Below are 17,946 nucleotides of genomic sequence, written 5' to 3' on the forward strand. Positions count from 1 at the left end.
CGCAGGGAGAGGTTACCTTCGGCAGACTTTCCTAGGATCTCAGCCAGGAAGCCTGTGCAAGACCCTGGGCTCAGCAGCTCCTGAGACCCACAGCATCTGTGAGCTCAAAGTGTGTGTTTTGTGGGGAAGGGTTCAGGGCAGATGAGGGTAGCAAGGGGGTAAGTAGCTTTGAGCAGGACCTTGGCTAGCTCTCCAAGTCGGCTTTGCTTGTGATGTTCCCATGGGGTAGAAGAATTCTCAATTGGGAGAGGGAGAAAATGACTGGGAGGGTAGCTGAGGCTGGAGAGGGGTTATGGGAACAGGCACTGGAGGTCAGATGGCCTTGGAGAGGGGAGGAAGGAGGGGGAGAAGGATGGGGATTCAGACACAAGAGCCAGGAGTCAAGGGCCACGCTTAGCTGTGAAAGGAATGTCTGCAGCCTGGGAGTGAGGCGGAGATGTAAGGGAGTGACCCGTGCCAGCTGAGGAAGAGGCTGGGTACTGGGGACGCCACTGAGATCCAGCCCAAAGCCGACGGCCTGGATAGAGAGCTGGGAGCAGCGCTGCCTGGAGGCTGGATGAGAAAGTGGGAGGCAGGGCCCGGCTGGAGGCTGAGGGAGGGTCAGAAAAGGAGGCTGGACCTCTGACACAAGGCCAGAGCAGTTAGTTTAAAACAGGGTTTCTCATTTTGGCACTGTGACGTTTTGGCCAGATAATTCTTTGTCATTGGGGGGCCTCTGTTGTGCATTGTAGGATGTTTAGTCACCTCTCTAGCTTCTATCCACTAGGTTGCCAAGTTGTGACAATCAAAAACGTCTCCAGTCATTGCCAAATGTCTCCTGGTTGGGGGGTGAGCGGCAAAAACCCTCTCTGGTTGAGGACACGCAAGTCTCTCCTGAGTGCATGATCGCCTTGGTTTTCAGTGAAGTCCTTGGACAAGGTGAAGGGCATGCTGACCCTGATCAAGGGGAGGCTGAATGCCAGCACGTGGGTGGGTGGAGGGGAGAGGGGCAGGCGAAGGTGTTCTCTGAGCCTGGTCCCGTGAGAGCACCCGTCTCTGGTGTGGCCTCAGGCGGCTCTGCTGAGTAGCTCCCACTTGCCTGGCCAGGTCCGTTCCCCTCTCCTCTGCCCTGCCCTTCTCTCTGGAAGCCCACAGCTCCTGGCCAGTGCCCCCTCCTCCTGCTGCAGCTCTTGCTACTTCTGGAACAGCTCCTTCAGGGCCTAGGGTGAAAGTGGCTTCCAGCTGTTGATCATCCCCCGCCCCAGCCACGCTGGGGGGCACTTCACCACATCCTTCATCCTGCCACACCTCTGCACAAAGTTCCTTCATTAAACTCTCTTCAATCAGCCCCTCTGAGCACACCATCTGGTTCCTGCTGGGAGGCTGACTGATAGAGCAGTTTCGGATCCAAGCAGCCCTCTTGGAAGGAGCCAGGCTTGGCAGCCTCCCCCACCTCCTGCTCTGCTGTATGTTATTGATGCTCTTTTGAAATGCATTGGCAACTCAGAAATGGCCTTAAGGTCTGGGAATGTGATTAATCAAACTGCTAATTCTCCACATGAAAAGTGCAACATCAGAAAAGGCCCCCTTGCACACTCCTGGCTAATGATTAAAACCAACCTAATATAACCAGTGACTCACTATTACTGATCTGGGCCTGAGTGGGGAATGGGCCGAAGTTGGAGGCCCTGGTACCAGACCTGGCTACCCAGCAGGCCCCCAAGAACACTCTATCACTTTGAGGCTTGATTTTCTGTTACTCTGGGATTGTGACTGGGATTGACTGGGCCTTGAGAAATGAGGGGAGGTGACAGGAGTGAATGAAGCCCTTTAAGAGCTCTGCAGAGACCTAACGTCTAATTTACAGAGACATTCTGGAGGGGATAATATTTATGATGATGTTAGCTAACATCAATTCAGAACTTATGGCACATTTTTAACCTATACTATCTTAACTTAAAAATTATTTATTAGACTTTGCCGGGTCTTAGTTGCAGCATATGGGATCTAGTTCCCTGACCAGGGATCAAACCCTGGCCCCTGCATTGGGAGCTCGGAGTCTTAGCCACTGGACCACCAGAGAAGTCCTTATGCTATCTAACTTTAATCTTTACAGGAAATCGGTACTATTTCCCCCTCATATTGTGAAGATAAGCCTTAGAGAGATTAAACTTATCAACGTCATATAGCTTGTATGTGGAGGAAGAAAGATTCAAACCTGGTGTGTCAAACTCCAGAATTCCTGCTCTTAACCACCAGAGATACCACCTGTGGGCAGGGAGCACTCTAGGGCTTTCTATGGTGTCTCTCCTGAATCTCCTTCTCTTCCTCCCATGTGAGAGGATAATAAATGGAATGTTAAGACATGTACATCCATTATGTGCCTGGCAGTGTGTCAGCTCTGGGGATAAGAGTGTGATTGGGCCCCAGTCTCCTGGAGCTTACTGTCTAGTGCAGGAATCGAGAAACCTTTTTGGTAAAATGTTAGATGGTAAATATTTGGGGCTTTGTGGATGATATGGTTTCTGTCACAACTATTCAACTGTGCCATCAAAGTGCAAAAACAGCCAGAGGCAATATGTAAAGAAACGAACATCACTGTGTTCTGTGTTTTTTGCCATGCTGTGAGACTTGTGGGATCTTAGCTCCCCGACCAGGTATCAAACATAGGTCCTGGCAGTCTTTGCACTGAGTCCTAATCACTGGACTGCCAGGGAAGTCCCTAAATTCTTTTTTTTTTTTTAATTTTATGTAATTTTCACATGTCACAGAATATTATTCTCTAATTTTAGAAAAACCACTTAAGAATGTAAGTCATGAACTTGTGGGTTATACAAAGACAGGTGGTAAGAGGAATTTGTGCTACAAACTATAGCTTGCCTATTCCTGGACTGATAGGAGGAGTACAAAACACAATGGCTTATTAGAAATCCTTCCCTGGTGGCTCAGACGGTAAAGCGTCTGCCTGCAATACGGAAGACCCAGGTTCAATCCCGGGGTTGGGAAGATCTCCTGGAGAAGGAAATGGCAACCCACTCCACTATTCCTGCTTGGAGAATCCCAGGGATGGAGAAGCCTGGTAGGCTACAGTCCATGGGGTCGCAAAGAGTCGGACACGACTAAGTGACTTCACTTTATTAGAAATCAGAGCAGTATTTACTTCTCAGTGAAGGGAAGTAAGTGGAAGGGAAGGGAAGTAAGTGGAAGGGAAGGGAAGTGTCTAGAAGGGGCAAAAGGAGCTCCTGTAAGTGCTGGCCAAGTTCTATTTCGTAATCTAAGTCATGGTTACATCTTGTGATGATTCATCAACCAGTACACTTACGGTTTGTGCAGTTTTCTGTTCATCATACTTTGTAAAGAGAAAGAAAAAAAGTCTGCCATTCCAGTTCTACAAGGATCAAGCTATTAGCTACCGCAGTCACTCAGCAACAATGTTCCCAAGGGGAATTCACCATGCGGAAAAACAGGAAGTGTTGTGTGCTTTGTATGTTGCTGTTTTAGTCCCTAAGTCATGTCTGCCTCTGTTGGGACCCCATGGACTGCAGCCCTCCAGGCTCCACTGTCCATGGGATCGCCCAGGCAAGAATACTGACATGGGTTGCCTTTTCCTGCTCCAGCAGATCTTCCTGACCCAGGGTTTGAACCCATGTCTCCTGCACTGGCAGGTGGATTCTGTACCACTGATCCACCTGGGAAGCCCTGTGCTTTGGACATACTGCTGCTGCTGCTGCTACTGCTAAGTCGCTTCAGTCGTGTCCGACTCTGTTCGACCCCATAGATGGCAGCCCACCAGGCTCTGCTGTCCCTGGGATTCTCCAGACAAGAATACTGGAGGGGGTTGCCATTTCCTTCTCCAATGCATGAAAGTGAAAAGTGAAAGTGAAGTCGCTCAGTTGTGTCCGATTCTTAGCGACCCCATGGACTGCAGCCTACCAGGCTCCTCCATCCATGGGATTTTCCAGGCAAGAGTACTGGAGTGGGGTGCCATTGCCTTCTCCAGTAACAGCCTATCTACACAGAATATTTATGATGTACAATTTGAGTTAACCCAGGAATCTACTGTGTAGTATGGAATTCAAACAGCAAACAAGATCCAGATCCTACCACCCACCAGGAGACCTCAAGTGAGGCACGCAGCCCCTGTGGAAGTTGAGGAGCAATTATGATTTAAAGCACCACAACCAAATGAGTCTTAGATAGTCTATTCTGGAAGCACTGAGAAAGGAAAATTGCTGTAGTACCCTAGATGAGACCTGTTGTTTAGAAAAGGGCAGTTAAAGATGTTAAAAAAAAATTACAAGTCAAGAAATTTCAGAGGGTAAACTGGATGTGAGATTATATCCCGTATCAAGGTTATCAGAGACAAAGTGGAAGTGAGGAGTCTACTTTTCCCTTGTGTTCTCTTTGCTGGGCTTCCCTAACAGCACTTTGGGTAAATAATGTATGTACTTGTTCTTTCTCGTATGATCACATCAAGTGAGAAAGGATTTAAACAATGAAGCAAAAAAGCAGACAAGGAGGTAGGTCACATTTTAGCATATTGCTGTCTAGCTAGGACATAAACGATGACTGTCTTTCTCAACTTTATTGTCAGAAAATGGTAAATATGATATACTGGCCCCTAGATAGTTAAGTTATATAGCTAACGAAAAATTCCAGTGACCCCAGATTCTTGCATCTTCCCATACATGGAAAAGCACTAAAATCATTAACTCAAGATGTGTGTTCTTTGTGGTTAACAGTAATCTTTTTTGCTTGATTATATGTTATTTCCAGCGGGAAAAAAAAAGTTTATAAATATCTTGGCTCCTCCCTTACCTCTCTGAAGCAGTGTCTCCGAGGAATCTGAGAGGCTGGCTTCCTGGGCAACAGTCCTCAGGAAGGTGCCAGAATAAAACTGAACTCACAACGTGTACATTGTGCATTATTCTTTCAGCTGACAACGTCAAATAAAAAGATAAGAATGATAAAGCAGTTTAATAAGTAATGAGGAGCTGGAGTGTTAAGGGGATAAAAACGGGCGCTAACCGGGCTTGGGAGACTACGGGTCAGGGAAGGCTTCTTCAAGGATGTGCCTGACAGGAGGGCCCTAGGGGCAGGGGGTGGGAAAAGGTGGCATCAAAAGTATTGGGTCAGATGTCACTAGGGCTGTATTTAAAAATACATCTTGTTCATTATGAGTTTTTTGCCTTAATTTTCATCTTTTAAAACACTGCATTACAATATTATTACCTCGATTTCTGAGGGTTTTGGCGCCCTCTTAAATTCTGCACTCGGGGCCAGTGCAAAATTCGCCTCCGTCTATCCCAGCTTGTTGGACGAGGGTGGGAAACCTGGCTCTGTCCTTGGTACAGAGGGCAAGACTCTCCTGCTGGTCCCTCATCTTTGTAAAGGGGAGGACGGTTACGCAACAAGATCACCGAGGAGTCGGACCAGGTACCACGCGCCGGAGAAAGTGCCGCGGGAAAACCCTTTTCCCAGACTTCCGGACTTCATCCTTATTACCCAATGGGAGGGGAGGTGCGCTTGAACCGGCTTGTGATTGGCTAGGACCGAAACGAGCCGGGATAGGCTCTCAAAGGGGAAACGGCGCCTTGAGTCATCAGCGAGCGACGAGAGCCTTTAGAGGAAGCAGGTAAGTAAACTAAGCTCCTTTCTAATTGGCTCGATCTTTCAGGAGGGTTGAAACAGCAATGGGGATTTGCTCTCCTCCAAGTCTAGGCTCCAGATAATTGGAGAAAAGGTGAAGACGGGGGAGAAGTTTATTGCGTCACTTACTGCCCGGAAGTCCTGGGGGGTGAGCCTTCAGAGGAAGGGGGTGGGTTGCGGGGGCGGGCCTTTCCCTGTGGGGCTGTGGGGATAGAGCCACCAGGCCTTTCGGTCCTGAAGCATTGGAGGCGGGCTTGGGGGCGGGGTCGAACCTGTGGGCGGGGCCAGAGGAAGGGCGGGGCGGGGCCAGGGAAGGGCCGGGGCGGGTCCGGGCCCGGCGCGGGAGTGCGGGGCAGCCGGCAGAGTTTGGCCCCCGGGCTGGTTCCTCTTCCCAGGCATGGCTCCGCGCTCTTGGCGCTGGTGGCCCTGGTCGTCTTGGACTCGGACTCGGCTGCCTCCTTCCAGGAGCATCCAGAGTAGGAGCAGAGCCCCTCTAGGGCTGGGTGGGAGTTCGGGAAGGCCTGCGAACGATCCCGTGAGAAGTGGGAGCCGAGCCGGGGCAGGGCTGGAGAGGGGAGAGGGAGGGGACCAGTGCTGAGACTGGAGGGGTGCACTCATGTAGACGGAGTGGGGGCGGTGTCCAGGGGAAGATGACAGCCTGTGCGCCAAGGTGTGAGGCTGCTGGGGTGAGACAGGGGTCAACAAAGGTGCGAAGGGGAGACAATGATGTCCACAGGCATGAGAAGGAGTGAATGAGGGGGATAAGGAGGTCTGTGGGGCAGGAGGGAAGTCTGAAGCCGGAGTCTATATGGGTGATAGAGGGCTCTGTGGAAGGAGAGGAGTTAGAAGAGGTAAAACGGGGCATTGTGGGGAGATCCACAGGGACGAGATTGGGTGATACTGGGTCTGTTGGAAGATGTGGTATTCTAGCTGAGTGGGTCGGGAAAACCCAGTAAGAAAAATTAAGCAGTGCTGAGCAGTCCAGAGCACCACTTCAGGGGTGATGGGGAGTGTTGAGTAGGCCCTCTAAAGCGGGCTCTGGATGTGGGTGAGATGGGGCTCTGGATGGACCCACAACCTTTGGGGATTCAGATGGAATAAGGGACCCTGGCAAATGTCAAAGCTTCGAGGAAAAAGAGAAGGAGGATGCATATGAGGGTGAAGCCTGGAAAACTCCGTCTTCTCTTTGACATTTAAGTTGGGATTTGGCACAGGTGAGGGAGTCTTGTTCTGACCTTCCGCCCCCATCCCCCCACCCTAGACTTCGGCCAGCACTTCTCCACACAGGAGCAGACCCCCCAGATCTGTGTGGTCGGCAGTGGCCCAGCTGGCTTTTACACGGCCCAGCACCTGCTAAAGGTAAGCCACTTCCCCCTGGTTCCTTTTCCCAAGATTCACCCGCTGCTCCAATCCTAAGTGCAAGCCCCACTCCTTTGGGTTTTAAAAGCACTCCTGGATTCCTGATGGGGAAGAGGCTCCCAGCCCATCTGGACAGGACACTTCATACATGCTTTGTAACCTGGGGCTCCCATTCTAGGTCCTCAGCTCGGAGAGAGTGTGTTTGCCTCTTGGGTGGTGGTTCGTGGCAGACAGTTGGCTATGCTTTCCTGGCCAAGTAGTCCAAGGAGCTTACTCCAGACCTGCAGGATATCTTTTTCCTGCCCCTCATCTTCCCTTCTTTCTCCTCTCTCTCCTCTCTGTTCCCAATGTCCTGCCTCTTGAGGCCACCCCTTCTTCTCAAGGCCCTTTGTAACTTTAGGCGCCTCATTGCACTCTCCTTGCCAATAGTTCCAGCCCTCCCCATGCCATGCTGTTTTTTTAGCCTGCTCTCCACTCCCCATCCCACCCCTTCCCCCCCACCCCATGGCCAGAGTCTCAAGGTTTATAGTACTAGCCTTGGCGGGCAGGGCCCCAAGGTTGCTGGTTACCCTTGAAACATCGGCAGGCCTTGGTGGGGCGGAAGTCGGGGATGGAGAGGGGTGCGTGCGAGTTCAGCTGACTGAGACATAGGACAATGACCTTGCTGTGGAGAGACAAGAGAAAGGATGACTATATTAATTACACACTCTACTCAAAAAGTAGGGTGGTCAACCTTCCCAGTTTGTCTAGGGTGTGAGGCTTTCAATCTTAAAGCTGGGAGGGTCTTGGGGAGGCCAGGATGAGTTGGTCCCCCTGCTAAAAAGTGACCTAAGCTCACCTTCCAAGCAGCACAGATAAAAGAGCTAATCACAGTGAAGTGACCTGTAAGAGCCTGGTTAGGTGGGGGTCAGTAGGAAAGTGCTTCCTGGAGAGGTGTATCTGAGTTGCACTGAAGGAGGCTCCCAGGCTCTGGAGAGGGTCTCCCACATGTGGGGCTTCATTACAGGTCAGTTTCCATGTGTTACGACAGACCTGGGCACTGGGAGGGAGACCAGGGATCTTCCACAGCTTGTGTAAGGGGAGCTGTGTGAGCAGAGCCTGAAATCTGGGGAGAGGGGGCCTTCCAGGCAGTATCCTCAGTGCCCCTAGTGTGAAAAAAGGCTCTGCCCTGTGCCTACTTTCCCCATGGGAGGTACTGGGGGTGGGCACTGGGGCCAGTTACAAGCTGGTCCCTGCCCACTGGGAGCTTCAGACTACCAGCTATGGTCCTGCGACAGGAACACGAGGCATGTTTGAGACAGTGACACTAAGCTGAGTCAGGCACTGTCTACACAGCATGTCCTCACAGCCTCAAGACAACTTGTGAAGCAGGTGGCATGACTCTTGCTTCAGAGGTGAGAATGCTGAGGCCGAGCGAGGCTGCCCAAGGCCCCACCGCTGAGCAGGGAAGGCCTGGGTTCTGAGCATGGACTGTCCGATGGCAGAGCCTGCCCTTAAGGTCCACGCTGGGCCGTTCAGTTATCAAGCACTGGACGCTGACATGATCCAGGCACGGCTTGGCCCTGGGAACATGGGCATGAGCAGGACAGACACGGTTGCCACGCTCAAGGACCTGACAGCTTATGTGGGGGGTTGCGGAGTAGAGGAGAAGAGGGTTTACGTGATAGTCTAGGATTCTGATGGGCGAGGGGGCGCTGTGTGCAGGAGGGACACCTTACCCAGCCAGAGGGGGTGATGTCCTTGATCGATGTCTAAAGGACAGAAGGAGGGGTTTGGAGGGGGGAGCCCAGAGAGGCCGGGGCATAGATAACTACCTGACAGACACCCAGGGGAAGGGAATGCAGGTTTGGGGGTGGGTGAGTTCAGGAGGTGGGACGGCGAGAGCAGAGGCTGGAGGATTTGCGTGGGCCCGGGTGCTGGGGGCCTGGAAGCCCCTGAGCAGGCTGGACTCCGGCAGTTTCTCTCAGTGCTGTCCATCCCCCTCCCTCCATCAGAGTCCCCTGGGGGACTGGTGAAAAGGCACATTTCTGGGCCTCCTTTCTACTGAATCAAGCCTTGACTGGGGCCCAGGAATCAACATTTGAAAACAGCATGCCTCCCTTTGTCCTGGGGGCGCAGTTGCCACAGGTGGTTGGCTTCACCAAAGGGTTTTAGGCTGGGGTGGGGGGAGGGGGCGGGGGTTGAAAGCACCGTGATTTCGATCTGGAGCTCTCTGCCTGCAGGGCGGGAGGCAGGGCTGGTGGCCAGGAGCGCAGCAGGAGCCGCTGGGGTGGCAGTGGGGAGGATGGAGGTCTGGTTGGACACGGACGAGGGGAGTCAGAGAGGAGCCCCAGCTTCTGGCTCAGGGTGGAAGGAAGCCCGGGAGCAGAGGGAGAGAGGTTTGGGGGAAGGGGACTGGCTTCTATCCGGATCTGTGTGAGGTGTCTCCAGTGAGCTGTTCAGGGGTCTCAGGCTTGGTAGGAGGGCTGGGCAGAGGAGAGTAGAATGTCATCAGTAAATCCACGGGAATTTGAGGTCATAGGAGGGAATGATGATACCTCCCCAGGGAGTGTCCTGGGCAAGGGGAGGGGACCTCAGATTGGAAGAACCTCTGAGAATATTCTTGTTAGAGAAGAAATAGAGCAAAGAGGACCTGGGAAAGAACAGCTAGAGGGATTGGAGGGATGGGGGAGAGCTACGAGGCCCCAGTGGTAAAGAATCCGCCTGCCAATGCAGGAGACACGAGATGAGGGTTTGATCCCCGGGTCGGGAAGATCCCCTGGAGGAGGAAATGGCAACCCACTCCAGTATTCTTGCCTGGAGAATCCCATGAACAGAGGAGCCTGGCGGGCTACAGGTGGGGTCCCAAAGAGTCGACTGAAGTGACTTAGCGCTCATGTGAGAGCTAGGAAGGAGGGGCTTCCTGGAAGAGGAGTCCGGTCCTGAGAGAACCAGTGAACAGGTCCAGTGGGTTTAGTCTTGTGGAGGTGGCCTTGGAGAGGGCCCTGTGACCTGGAGGGAAGGCTCCAAGCTGGAAAGAAGGAAAGATAAGATGGAAAGGCACATAGTGTATGATATTGACCTCCAGGCTAAGCAGTTTGGACTTTGTCCTGTGGCCAGGCAGCCAGGGAAGGTTCGGGAGCCAGGCGGTGAGACATAGCCACCACAACTGCAGTGACGGTAATGCCAGCTTTTGATGGAACACTCGCAGTGGGTCTTGCCTGGGGCTGAGGGTGCAGGCCTTGCTCATTGCATCTGGAGCATCACGCCAGAAGGAATGTTCCTTGGTCCAGAGAAGTTAAGAATCATTCCAGCGGCACAGAGTCAGATAGTGGTGGCGCTGGGTCAGCTCCCGTGGCTGTTGACTCCAAAACTTCAGCTCTTCAAGGGCACAGTGAGGTCAGTGGCGAGGAGGGAGGTGGTTCTGGTGCCACCTGTGGATGGCACTGATGGGGAGAGTCAGCAGGCACGATGGGCAGTGGGGGGGCCTGGACTTGGACACAGGCAGTGAGCTTCCCAGGTGGTGCTAGTGGTCAAGAACCCGCCTGCCACAGCAGGAGACATAAGAGAACACCGGTTCGATCCCTGGGTCGGGAAGATCCCCTGGAGGAGGAAATGGCAACCCACTCCAGTATTCTTGCCTGGAAAATTCCCATGGACAGAAGAGCCTGGTGGGCTACAGTCCATGGGGTCGCAAAGAGTTGGACACGACTGAGCAACTCAGCACACAGGTATAAGTTTCCAAGGGTGGGTCTCAGGTCATCCACAGGCTGGGCATTTCTAGAAGTGTCAAAGGGTTCTAGGACAGGGCTGTGTGTCACACCTGACCCAAGTAGATGGAGAAGCTCTCCTGATACAGCTCCGGTGGAGGGAAAGCTGCCGCCTTTCTCAGCTGGCCAGTGGTCTCGCCGTCTCAGTGGGCTGGTGGTCCTTGAAGTCAGGCCTTGGCTGCCCTGGCTCTGGTCTGCCCATCCCTCTAGTCTGGCTCTCTAAGCAGGTGAGGACAGATGGGCCTTTCTCTCTCCTGTGTCCTCAGCCCACTGAGCGGGGCTGTCCTGCTTTGCCTTGGGAAGGGCAGACTTAGCCTCTGCTTCAACCCCACCAGGGCTTCCCAGGAGGCCTACCCATGCAGGAAATGCAGGCGATGTGGGTTCCATCCTTGGGTCGGGAAGATCCCCTGGAGGAGGAAACGGCAACCCACTCCAGTATTCTTGCCTGAAGAATCCCGTGGACAGAGGAGCCTGGCGGGCTACGGTCCACAGGGTTGCAAAGAGTCAGCCACAGCTAAAGCGACTTAGCACGCAAGACACTTGGCCCCACCAGCTGCTGCCCTCTCCCCCAGCACCACTCCCGGGCCCACGTGGATATCTACGAGAAACAGCTGGTGCCCTTTGGCCTGGTGCGCTTTGGCGTGGCGCCCGACCACCCCGAGGTCAAGGTGGGTATCTCTGAGCTCAGAGCGAGGGTTGAGAGACTTTGGTCAAGATGCGGGGAGGAGGGAGGCTCCCGGACTTCATGGGATGACCCCAGGCTCTCTGGAGGGAGTGACACCCCAGACACTGTGGGGTGAGGGTGGCATTGCCGTGGACCCTGGCGCTGCCCCACCCTCTAACCCCTCCCCCGCTGGGCCTGGCAGAATGTCATCAACACCTTTACCCAGACGGCCCGCTCTGACCGCTGTGCCTTCTACGGCAACGTGGAGGTGGGCAGGGATGTGACCGTGCAGGAACTGCGCGACGCCTACCACGCTGTGGTGCTGGTGAGTGCAGGCGGGTGGCGGGGGTGGTGGCTGGGGGAACGCTATGGAGAAGGAGCTGGAAGGAGGCCAGTGGGAGCCTGGGCGCTGGGCTGCCCAGTCCCTTAGCTGCCACTGAGGCCTCTGGGTCTGTCCTCAGAGCTATGGGGCAGAGGACCATCAGGCCCTGGATATCCCTGGTGAGGAGCTGCCTGGCGTGTTCTCGGCCCGGGCCTTCGTGGGCTGGTACAATGGGCTTCCTGAGAACCGGGAGGTGAGTTTTGGGAGCCCTCCCCTGGCCTCTTCCTGCCCACTCCTCAGCCAGCTCTTGGCTCCCATAGCTGGGGGAAAGGGCAGCCACAGGCTTGGGAGGTGGCCGGTGAGATGAGACGTGAGGCATCAGGCTGGCCAAGGAGGGAGGCTTCTGGGAAGAGGGGGTGATGGGTGGTGGGGGCGGGACCTGGGTTGAAGCTCTGAGCACGGAGGAGCCTGAGGCTATGACTGGGGATGGGACATGAGGCTGAGGTCAGCCTGACTGAGGCCCAGGCTGGGTGAGCATCATCCCGACCTCTGCCCCTCAGCTGGCCCCAGACCTGAGCTGTGACACCGCTGTGATTCTGGGGCAGGGGAACGTGGCTCTGGATGTGGCCCGGATCCTGCTGACCCCACCCGACCACCTGGAGGTGAGTGGGTAGGTCGGGCTGCAGGGGTGGGAGTGGGGGGTTACACCAAGGAGAGGAGGCCCCTGCCTTCAGGGTTTGGGCCTTGTCCCTCCAGGCTAAACTCAGCGCCTGCTTCCCCACATGCCAGGCAGAGACCTTCTAAACGGCAGCTTTATCTCATGCTATTTCCTCATCACTTTCTGTAGCTATGTAGGCTTTTTAAAAGGAAAAGTTTTCAGTGTACACACACCACTGCCCCTGCTCACAACCCTCTCAACACACCTCCTGTGTGTGCGCATGCATGCTACATCGCTAAATTGTGTCCGACCCTTTGCGACCCAACGACTGTAGCCCACTAGGCAGCTCTGTCCCTGGGATTCTCCAGGCAAGAATAACTGGAGTGGGTTGCCATGCCCTCCTCCAGGGGAAGTGAAAGTTGCTCAGTCATGTCTGACTCATTGCGGTTGAATAGTCCATGGAATTCTCCTAGGCTAGAACACTGGAGTGGGTAGCCTTTCCCTTCTCCAGGGGATCTTCCAGACCCAGGGATCAAACCCAGGCCTCGCACATTGCAGGTGGATTCATCTTTAATTAATTTTTAAAAATAATATCAGTTAGTTTATTTTTGGCTGTGTTGGGTCTTCGTTGCTGTGCAGGCGTTTCTCCAGCTGCATTGAGCAGGGGCTGCTCTCTGGTCGTGGTGCGAGGGTCTCATCGTGGCGGCTTCTCTTGTCTCAGAGCACAGGCTGTAGGGCGTGTGGGCTTCAGAGGTCGCAGCTCCCGGGCTCTAGAGCGCAGGCTCAGTAGTTGTGGCGCACGGGCTTAGTTGCTCCAGAGCACGTGGGATCTTCCCGGATCAGGAATTGAGCCCACATCTCCTGCATGAGCAGGCGGATTCTTTATTGCCGAACCACCAGGGAAACTCACCTGTGTTCATCTTTTAGTTCCTGGTTCAGTTGTTCCTTCCTCCAGGAAACCTTCCAGGACCATCCTGAGTAGGTCTACCTCCCCTCCTTCGGTGGATTCGGCTACTTTTTGTTTCAAAGTATGTCACCACTGCAGTGTTACACTATTAATGATTATTTGATAAGCCTCTCCCCGCCCAGGTCAGAAACTCTGTGCGGCCGGCACCACGTCTCTTTTGTTCACCATTGACACTGCCTGCTATGCCCCTTGCACACTTGGTAAACACTTGTTGAATGAAGATAGTCAGCCTGGTTTGCTACTCAGTTCAGTTCAGTTGCTCACTTGTGTCCGACTCTTTGCGACCTCATGGACTGCAGCACGCCAGGCTTCCCTGTCCATCACCAGCTCCCAGAGCTTGCTCAAACTCTTGTCCATCTAGCTGATGATGCCATCCAACCATCTCATCCTCTGTCGTCCCCTTCTCCTCCTGCCTTCAATCTTTCCCAGCATCAGGGTCTTTTCCAAGGAGTCAGTTCTTCACATCAGGTGGCCAAAGTATTGGAGTTTCAGCTTCAGCATCAGTCCTTCCAGTGAATATTCAGGACTGATTTCCTTTAGGATGGACTGGTTTGATCTTGTAGTCCAAGGGACTCTCAAGAGTCTTCTCCTACACCACAGTTCAAAAGCATCAATTCTTCTACGCTCAGCTTTCTTTATAGTCTAACTCTCACATCCATATATGACTACTGGAAAAACCATAGCTTTGACTAGACGGACCTTTGTTGGCAAAGTAATGTCTCTGCTTTTTAATATGCTGTCTAGGTTTATCATAGCTTTTCTTCCAAGGAGCAAGCATCTTTTAATTTCATGACTGCAGTCACCATCTGCAGTGATTTTGGAGCCCAAGAAGATAAAGCCTGTCACTGTTTCCATTGTTTCCCCATCTGTTTGCCATGAAGGGATGGGACAGGTTTGCTGCCAGTTGGAACCATTTGCAGAATTGGCGGCAGTGCTCTGTCTGGCCACCAGAGGGGACAGTGTTGCCATTTCAGGCTGCCAGCCTTCTCACCGCCCAGGCTCTGGACACCAGCAAACGGAGAGTCCGCCTCCACTGTCAGTTTCCAGTGACTTTAAGGTCCTCCTTTTGTGCCAGAAAACAGACATCACTGAGGCTGCCCTGGGAGCCCTGAGACAGAGTCGGGTGAAGACGGTGTGGATCGTGGGCCGACGTGGACCCCTACAAGTGGCCTTCACCATAAAGGTGCTGGGGTCTGAGGGCCAGGGGCCAGGGTCCCTTGGGAGGCGTGGCAGGGCAGAGCTGCCCGGGGTGGATGAGGGGGAGCCAGGCAAGGCCCCCTGGGGCCCAGTGCCTTCCGTGGTGGTAGGTGGCAGTGGTGTTTCCCCTGGGCTGGGTTCTGGGGTGGGCTCAGGAGTGGACAGCACTCTGGACCTGACCCTCTCACCCGCTCCCCACCCCCATCCCCACCCCCAAGGAGCTTCGGGAGATGATTCAGTTACCAGGAACTCGGCCCATGTTGGATCCTGTGGATTTCTTGGGTCTCCAGGACAGAATCAAGGGTGAGGGGCCCTATCCTGGCTCTCCAGCTCACTAGGAGGGGATGGTCTAGGTCAGAGAGGGCTAGGGGGAGGGCATGTGCGGAGAGGGCTGGAACCCAGACACTGCCCTGAGATGTCCTGCATTGCTGACAGAGGCTGCTCGCCCAAGGAAGCGGCTGATGGAACTGCTGCTTCGAACAGCCACGGAGAAGCCAGGAGTGGAAGAGGCTGCCCGCCGGGCATCAGCCTCCCGTGCCTGGGGCCTCCGCTTCTTCCGAAGCCCGCAGCAGGTCCTGCCCTCGCCAGATGGGTGGCGGGTGGCAGGCATCCGCCTGGCAGTCACCAGACTGGAGGTGAGTCTCCTGTTCCCCAAAGACACCCCCGTTCTCAAGTCTCCCTACCCCCCAGCCTGGTGTTTCCCACACTTTCCCCACAGGGCATTGGAGAGGCCACCCGGGCAGTGCCCACTGGGGACGTGGAGGACCTCCCCTGTGGGCTGGTGCTGAGCAGCGTTGGGTATAAGAGCCGCCCCATCGACCCCAGTGTGCCCTTTGACCCCAAGCTTGGGGTCATTCCCAATATGGAGGGCCGGGTTGTGGATGTGCCAGGTGAGAGGGCGTGGCGGGGGCACAGGGAGGCTGGTGGCTCTCAGGGCTGTTTCACATTCATTCCTTCATCAGGTGATATGCATTGAGAAACTGTTCTGAGTCAGGCCTGTGACTCAGCCCCACCCACCTCCTGGCCCTACGAGAAGTCCCCAGTGTAGCTGAGATGCCCACTCGTATGTCTGGTTATTAAATCGGGCTCTGGGCTAGCCCAGGGCTGAGACTAGAGATTAAGCAGCAGCTTAATCCTTGTCCTCTGCAAGTTACCAGCCTGGTTAAGTATGTGTGCTATGCTCAGTTGCTCAGTCCTGTCCCACCCTTGTGACCCCATGGACTGTAGCCCACCAGGCTCCTCTGTCCACAGGGATTCTCTGGGCAAGAATGCTGGAGTGGGTTACCATGCCCTCCTCCAGGGGATCTTCTTAACCCAGGGATCAAACCCAGGTCTCCTGCATTGCAGGCGGATTCTTTAATGTCTGAGCCACCAGGGAAGCCCAGAAAATCACATACCTATCTAGTTATTAATTCATTCAGTCAGTGTTTACTGAGAGCCTGCTGAAGCAAGGTGACAGGACCCAGCTCCTACAAGGAGCGCCAAGATGCAGGGACCCTAAGGTGTAAGGTGGGGGGCGGTGCATGGTGAGAACACCTGGGTGTGTTTGGGGAGGAACTGAGGGCAGGGGCGGCAGACGAGTGGGCCCCGCTGACGGGTGCTGGGGGCCATCCTCCCGGCATGTGTGTCCTGGGGCTCAGGCTTGCCAGGGTGCCCAGGCCACTCCCCATTCCTTCGCCCTCTGTCAACCCCACACCAGGCCTCTACTGCAGCGGCTGGGTGAAGCGGGGACCCACGGGTGTCATCACCACCACCATGACTGACAGCTTCCTCACCGGCCAGATTCTGCTGCAGGACCTGAGGGCCGGGCACCTGCCGTCTGGCCCCAGGCCGGGCTCTGTAGCTATCAAGGCCCTGCTGGACAGCCGAGGTCTGGGCCCCGTGTGAGCTCCCAGGAGTTGGGGAGGGGGGCGTCTGGGGGAGGTCCCTGGGCCGGAAGGGGGCTGTTCCCCACTGGGGCAAGGGAGCAAGTAGAGGCCCTGAGCCATCTTCCCTCTGCCACAGGGGTCTGGCCCGTGTCTTTCTCGGACTGGGAGAAACTGGATGCTGAGGAGGTGTCCCGGGGCCAGGCCTTGGGGAAGCCCAGAGAGAAGCTGCTGGATCCTCAGGAGATGCTGCAGCTGCTGGGGCACTGAGCCCAGATCCGAGCCCAGCCTGGTGCAGAGAGAAGAGGAGGGTGACCCCAGATCCTAGCCCTGCTTGGAGAAGAGAGGAGGCGCGCTGGGCAGCAGAGAGGCATCGGGGTCAGCCTGAGTGGGACTCTGCACCCCAGCTGCGTTGTCTGCCCATCCTGGCATACGGCCCTGGCTGCCTCTTCTCCAGGGGTGTAGGAGCACTTTATTGAGCCAGAAGGTCACTCCTGCCAGTGTGGGTACCTTTCAGCAAGGAGATAACCTTATTTAGGGATGGAGGCAGACACAAGCTGACCTCCCTCCCTCCTGTCTCTCTCCTGCTGGACTGTGGAAGGTCCCCAGGTCAGGAATATGCTGGAAATAAAGCACCTGCCACCTAGGGTCACTGGTTCGAGTGCGCGACTTCTTTCGAGGCCCAGGGTCACCTTCCGGCCGCAGCGTCTCTCCAGTCGCCAGGTGGCGCTGCAGAGCCAGCTCCCTGCCCCCAGGGGGGCCGGTGGGGGGTTTTGGCAGCCCCGCCTGGCGCCCACCAGTCTTCCCAGCTTGGCCCTTCTGCTGTGGTCGGCCTGCCTTCTGCCCGCCCTGCAGGCACTCTGTGACCCCAGCCTGCCTGCTCTGCTCGCCCTCCTGTCGGGTCCCCGTCCTGGTTTGTCTCCAGCACAACCAAGTGCAAGACAAAAAGTGGGAGCCAGGGCGCCGGGGGGGCCGCTTTGCCTGCGTGTCCCTGTGGCCCCTCGGACTGGCCCGGGTCCCCCCTCTCTCATTCCCAACGCCTCCCCGCCTTGTTGCTTTCCAGCTGGATAGACAGGTCTTTGAAAAATAGCACCCCGGTGTCCCTAGCGTGTTCATCATCTTTTTACCAGCCCCCCAAGCTGCCAGCCTCACTTTACAGACTGGGGTTGAATCCTCGAAATTAACCGGCCCAAGGTCACACACCTAGTGAGCCTGGGGCTCGAACCCAGGGCTGCGGGCGGCCTGTTTTCTCCGAGTCCGTGGGGTCTGGGGACACGGGGAGAAGGGACACGCCGGCGGGGTGGGCCGGCCGGGGCGGGGCGGAGGCGGCGGGCCCCGGTGGGGCGGGCCCGCGCGGGCGGCGGCGGCGGCGGCGGCCAGTGCTCCGACACAGCCGGCTGGTGAGCCCTGGGAGCCGGAGGCGCGGCGCGCCGCCCAGCCCGGGACGGAACCCGGCGCCGAGTGGGCCACCGGAGGGGCGCGGGGGGCGGGGGCGGGCCCGGCCCCAGCCCGGCAGGCAGCGCCACGGGCACCGGCC

At 55.6% G+C, this 17,946-nt stretch overlaps 1 protein-coding gene across 1 annotated transcript; it reads left to right on the top strand.

Moving 5' to 3' along the window:
* The first annotated feature begins 5,778 nt into the window (after positions 1 to 5,778).
* FDXR (ferredoxin reductase) lies at positions 5,779 to 17,061 on the top strand. Its single transcript, XM_069543966.1, has 12 exons — positions 5,779 to 6,104; positions 6,890 to 6,987; positions 11,309 to 11,404; positions 11,603 to 11,725; positions 11,862 to 11,975; positions 12,283 to 12,384; positions 14,423 to 14,530; positions 14,763 to 14,847; positions 14,980 to 15,179; positions 15,263 to 15,434; positions 16,244 to 16,414; positions 16,549 to 17,061. The coding sequence occupies exons 1-12, from the start codon at positions 6,026 to 6,028 to the stop codon at positions 16,677 to 16,679; spliced, it is 1,479 nt and encodes a 492-aa protein (XP_069400067.1). The 5' UTR covers positions 5,779 to 6,025; the 3' UTR covers positions 16,680 to 17,061.
* Positions 17,062 to 17,946: the final 885 nt, after the last annotated feature.

The sequence above is a fragment of the Ovis canadensis genome, chromosome 11, assembly GCF_042477335.2.
Source record: "Ovis canadensis isolate MfBH-ARS-UI-01 breed Bighorn chromosome 11, ARS-UI_OviCan_v2, whole genome shotgun sequence".
Lineage (NCBI taxonomy): Eukaryota > Metazoa > Chordata > Mammalia > Artiodactyla > Bovidae > Ovis > Ovis canadensis.

Excerpts from the sequence above, each read along its gene's own strand:
- FDXR (XM_069543966.1), top strand. The coding sequence starts at position 6,026 with ATGGCTCCGCGCTCTTGGCGCTGGTGGCCCTGGTCGTCTTGGACTCGG. Across the intron at positions 6,988-11,308 it reads CGGCCCAGCACCTGCTAAAG|CACCACTCCCGGGCCCACGT; the intron begins GTAAGCCACTTC and ends CCTCTCCCCCAG. Across the intron at positions 16,415-16,548 it reads GGCCCTGCTGGACAGCCGAG|GGGTCTGGCCCGTGTCTTTC; the intron begins GTCTGGGCCCCG and ends CCTCTGCCACAG.